The sequence below is a fragment of the Arachis ipaensis genome, chromosome B06, assembly GCF_000816755.2.
Source record: "Arachis ipaensis cultivar K30076 chromosome B06, Araip1.1, whole genome shotgun sequence".
Lineage (NCBI taxonomy): Eukaryota > Viridiplantae > Streptophyta > Magnoliopsida > Fabales > Fabaceae > Arachis > Arachis ipaensis.
Genome location: NC_029790.2, coordinates 99,247,092 through 99,251,598, shown reverse-complemented (window position 1 = coordinate 99,251,598; position 4,507 = coordinate 99,247,092). Strand labels below are relative to the sequence as shown.

Genomic DNA, 4,507 nt, shown 5'->3' with positions numbered 1-4,507 from the left:
ATTTCGATTACCAACGAGAGGGGCGTGGACCATTCAGTATACGCACTATGTCGGGAGGACGAATGGATGTTTTGGAATGGGCTAGAGTGCCTTAGCAACAGCATGTCAACTAAGACACGGCCATGTGTGTGTCTTCGAGCGGCTGGCACCGCAGGACTACCAGCTGCATATATATTGAGAACTCCTGTATCCTAAACCCCCCAGCCGCCGCCCCCCAACCCAATCAAAGTAACTCGATCAATCCATGGTGTTTTCTTGCCTAAATTTGTCAAATACAATGATGCAACCTGCGTGTCCATATATTTGTATCTTTAATCTACATTATATTTCCAGGCATAAAATTCTACCTTGCCCTCATTAACTTATGCTTTAGATGATAAACACGATAATCGTTTCTGTTGTTAATGTGCGCATAGCATTGCAAATAGACTGATCTCCCAATATTACAAATGTATGTCAATTAGTGCCTGTGAAGTTTGAATGTAATTTTATGATGTGAAGCTTGAATGTAATTCGATTCACTTCACCTACGTTTTGTATGTTTGAATTTTGAAACTTCACACTGATTTTTTAATACCCTAAAAATGAGAATTAGTAGTGGTTTTTTAATGATTCAGATTTGTTGCCGTTCTTCATTTAGTATTGATTCAGATTTTTTGCCGTGCTTCAATTAGTGCATTTTATTCAACACTTTCGGTGTTTTAAACGTGTGTTTTAAATTACATCCAGAAGCCATGTTCCCTTACAAAGAATTTCAAAACCACGATGGAACCAGATGCATTTTCCAACTAGCACACAAGGTAGTACGAGACGTAACCAGTTCCGAATGTCTGCTGCAAAGAGGCGGACGAAGGGAGTTTTTTTAGGAGACGTCCATCTGAATATCCACTGAACGTTACAACCAAAATATCCACATAAACGTTACATACAAAATATCCACTTACCATACATACAAAATATCAACTACACATAGAATCGCTATAAAGATGCCCCTAACTAACATGTCCGGTTCAACAAAAGGGTCGACAAAGAGCGATTAATAATACATCAGGTTTGACAGTGGATTTGCAGCTATTCGCATGACACAACTTCACACCTCCACTTCTTCAATCCTGATTAAAATCTGTTCTATCTAGAGCACAGCCACATACCAACGAAAGCCAACATAGCAAAAACTTGTTTTAACGTCGACGACATATAGACGGTTCTGTACCCAGATGAAATGCAGACAATATTCTGTGTACGGCTACAGCCTACCGGAGAATGTGAAAGGATTCGACTAACCTACCGTTGCAACACACCATCGTGACGCAACACACCATCGTGACGACTGTAGCCCCCCTTTGCCCAATCGGCGAGAGACATGACAGGCCCGGACGTGTTGGTCCCAGCGAAGTCGCTGTTAGCAAACCCAGCCTGCGTGTCACTATCGGAGCATTCGAACGAAGAAATCTCGGCTGTCGCATACAGATCGCCGGATAGGTTATCATATAGCTGACACCAATGTGAAAAACAAATGATTAGAACCATTTAACAGGGCAAAAAACTTAACTAGATCATCTATAAAGCGACTAACCCACCATGTCAGTGTCCATCAAATCCATGTCATCTGCAACTGCGCTGGATGACTCCATTGTGCGGCGGCCCGGACACGTCGTCCTGTTGTGTCCCACCTCCCGGCACAAACGACATCGCTGGGTTTTCTTTCCACCATGAGCACCGTTACCCTTTGTATTGCGCCTGGGTGGATTCCGCGCCGGGCCCCTGCCACCCTCAGTAGGTGGCCCCTCGGGTGGAAAACTGGTGTCCCCTGCATCTTCGTTCTCGAAGTGCTTCAGCATCAGCATGGCAGTGTCTCTTGCAAACTGGAACTTTTCAGTGCTGTGACATGCAATCTTGCACACTTTCCGGTACCAATCCATCAGGCACCAGTGTTGCGTCAGTTGCACAGAATCCCAAATCACGCCCATCGACTGCACCGCCACAAGTTTTGCATCCTTGGTCCATCTCGGCAATATCAGAGACCTCGGGATCTCATGAACATTGTTAAGAACAAGCACCGCAATTATATGTTCGCAGGGGACCCCGAAACATTCCATTCTCATGCACGTGCATCGGACCTGCCTCGTATCAAACGTTGCAACAACACGCCAATCCTTCCCCGGAGTGCCGTATCGAGAGACGGTGTGGATAAAATAGGAACCGTTGTCTTCAGAGTCAACCACCCTCATTGCACAGGCCTTGTCAAGAATGGGAACAAACAAATAGAATATTGCACGAGTGTAGTTCTCGGCTGCACTCCGCTCGAGCTGTTTCAGGTTGGTGGTCATAACAGGGTCACCCTTTGCACACTCGAAATCAACCTCCACCTCCTTTGCACGCACGAACATCAAGCATCGTTGGAAATGACGTAAAAACTTAGTGTAGCTGTATCGAGACTTAACATACCGTGATATCACAGCGTGCAAGCCCTCGCACCTTGACGTTGTTCGAAATCCGGCAAAGAACTTTCCCCGTATGTGTGCTGTGGCCCAACTCTGCCTTCTCTCGTACATGTCATGTACCCATCTTTTATCGGCGACGCCAAATTTCTCAACCATCTCAAACCACTTTCTCTCGAATGTTCGGACCTCGTAGTCGCCAAGCATGCAATCCCTAAGCATCCTGGTGAATTTGGGCTTTCCGATGTTGCTCGTGGCGTTTCGGAGTAGATGCCAAGCACAGAGTCGATGGTGAGCCTCCGGAAAAACTTGCTCGATCACAGACTTCATTTTCCTATCACCGTCGGTTATTATGGACACGGGAGCCTTCCCTTTCATTGAAGTTTGCAATTGTTGAAGCAGCCAGATATAGGTCTCTTCTTTCTCATCTGCCACCAGTGCGGCGACAAAGACAACTGTTTGGTTGTGGTAATTCACACCGGAGAATACTACAAGAGGTGAAAGGTAAACATTTTTCTTGTACGTTGCATCAAATGCAACCACGTCTCCAAACACCTGGTAATCAATTTGGCTGGTGCCATCACACCAAAACAAATGTTGCAACACGCCCTCACCGTCAACAACTTCCTTGTAGTACAGTGCTGGATCATTTGTCTTGCACTCTCGGAGATACCTTAGGCACGATTCCGCATCTAGGCCACCCTCCCTTCGTTGCTTCGCATTTACATTGTGCATGTCCCTTGTTGTGTAGGGACATTATGATACCCGCCGGCTAGGCTCGCCATAAAACCGTGGATTCGGGAGACGCCAATGCCCCCTTTGCGCATGTCGTTCATCTGCTCGATGTCCGCTTCGCTCATCTTCCGATGGCCTGGAAGCATGGAAGAAAATCGCAACTCAAGAACGTGGTGGTTATGCGTGTCTAAAAAGTACGCAACGAGCCAACGTCCTGATTCATCGTCCATGCAGAGTAGCATCCTTGCAGGACATCCACAACGTGTCTCGGCCCTCGGCCTCTTTTGCCGGTTAGGCATCGAGTAGAACTTCGGGGATCGGTACCCTTGTCGGTGGCACACGAACTCCTGCCGTATCCTTACTTCGCCACGTTTTCCGCTTCTGGAACGTCTCGCCCCAAAGCCATGGTGCTTTGCATATTGCTGGTAGAACTCAAATGCAATGTCAACGTCTGTGAAATTAAACCGGAAAACATCTTCCTCGCTCAAGTTCAAAAAATCAATCCAACCTATCGACTCCACGGAATCAACAGCGTAAAACTCGTCTTCCGCATAATTGTCAGACATTCCTCCGGCGCCGTCCAAACTGTCTTCCAATTCAACCGCATCCCATTGTCGACATCGGCCTCTGCATGATGGTCGTGTTCTGTTTCATCTTCCTGAAAGTCGTACTTGTCCGACTCCATCCGTGCAGAGCCTTCGCCCTCAAACGATCCAACTCCATGCTCTGCTCCGTCAGACATTTCTGGTTCATCGGCGACGTGCACGCCCCCAGTGGTATCTTCATCCCCGGCAACCCTCTGCCAAACAGCAACAATGCAGTAATTTAGCGAAACACACAAAATTGGGGGATGTCCTCCAAAGAAAATTGTAGTCCTATGACGAAGAAAAAGGGGGATATTTGTAAATCAAGTGAAGGGTGATAATACAACGGGTACCTTCTTTCCATTGATGGAGACGGCGAAGCCATCAACTGCCGAAGACAACCGACGTCGTCAAAGGTGAGGCTGTTTGTGTGCATGGATCCGCCTGAACAGACTCGTTAACACTGAGTGGGGGTGGGAGAAGAAGTTAGCTCAGTGTGAAGGTTTCAGTCGTTGTCGGTGGTGGAGATAAGAAGAGACGGTGCGATTGGGTCAGAGGGGGAAAGGAGGAAGAGGGTGCGATTGCGACGGAGGGGAAAGGGGAGGGGAAGGGGAGGAAGAGAACCTGGGCTGGAGGAGGAACTTAGCGGCAGTAATAGTTGTTAACCAAATGCTGATTGTCTACCTAATTCTAACCATTAAGTTAAATGTATTCATTTTAAAAATTCTAAAAGTACCCCTTTAACTT

The 4,507-nt window shown here is 47.0% G+C and overlaps 1 protein-coding gene across 1 annotated transcript; it reads right to left on the bottom strand.

The window, feature by feature from the left end:
• Positions 789-4,196, bottom strand: LOC107647116 (protein FAR1-RELATED SEQUENCE 5-like). The gene is made up of 6 exons (XM_021105573.1): positions 4,114-4,196; positions 3,848-4,051; positions 3,197-3,803; positions 1,581-3,155; positions 1,289-1,494; positions 789-888 (listed from the first exon to the last, which is right to left on the bottom strand). Exons 1-6 carry the CDS (start codon positions 4,194-4,196, stop codon positions 789-791), a joined length of 2,775 nt encoding a protein of 924 aa, XP_020961232.1.

Excerpts from the sequence above, each read along its gene's own strand:
- LOC107647116 (XM_021105573.1), bottom strand. The coding sequence starts at position 4,196 with ATGCACACAAACAGCCTCACCTTTGACGACGTCGGTTGTCTTCGGCAG. Across the intron at positions 4,052-4,113 it reads TCTCCATCAATGGAAAGAAG|GACTACAATTTTCTTTGGAG; the intron begins GTACCCGTTGTA and ends TCTTCGTCATAG. Across the intron at positions 3,804-3,847 it reads GCACGGATGGAGTCGGACAA|AGGCCGATGTCGACAATGGG; the intron begins GTACGACTTTCA and ends ACCATCATGCAG.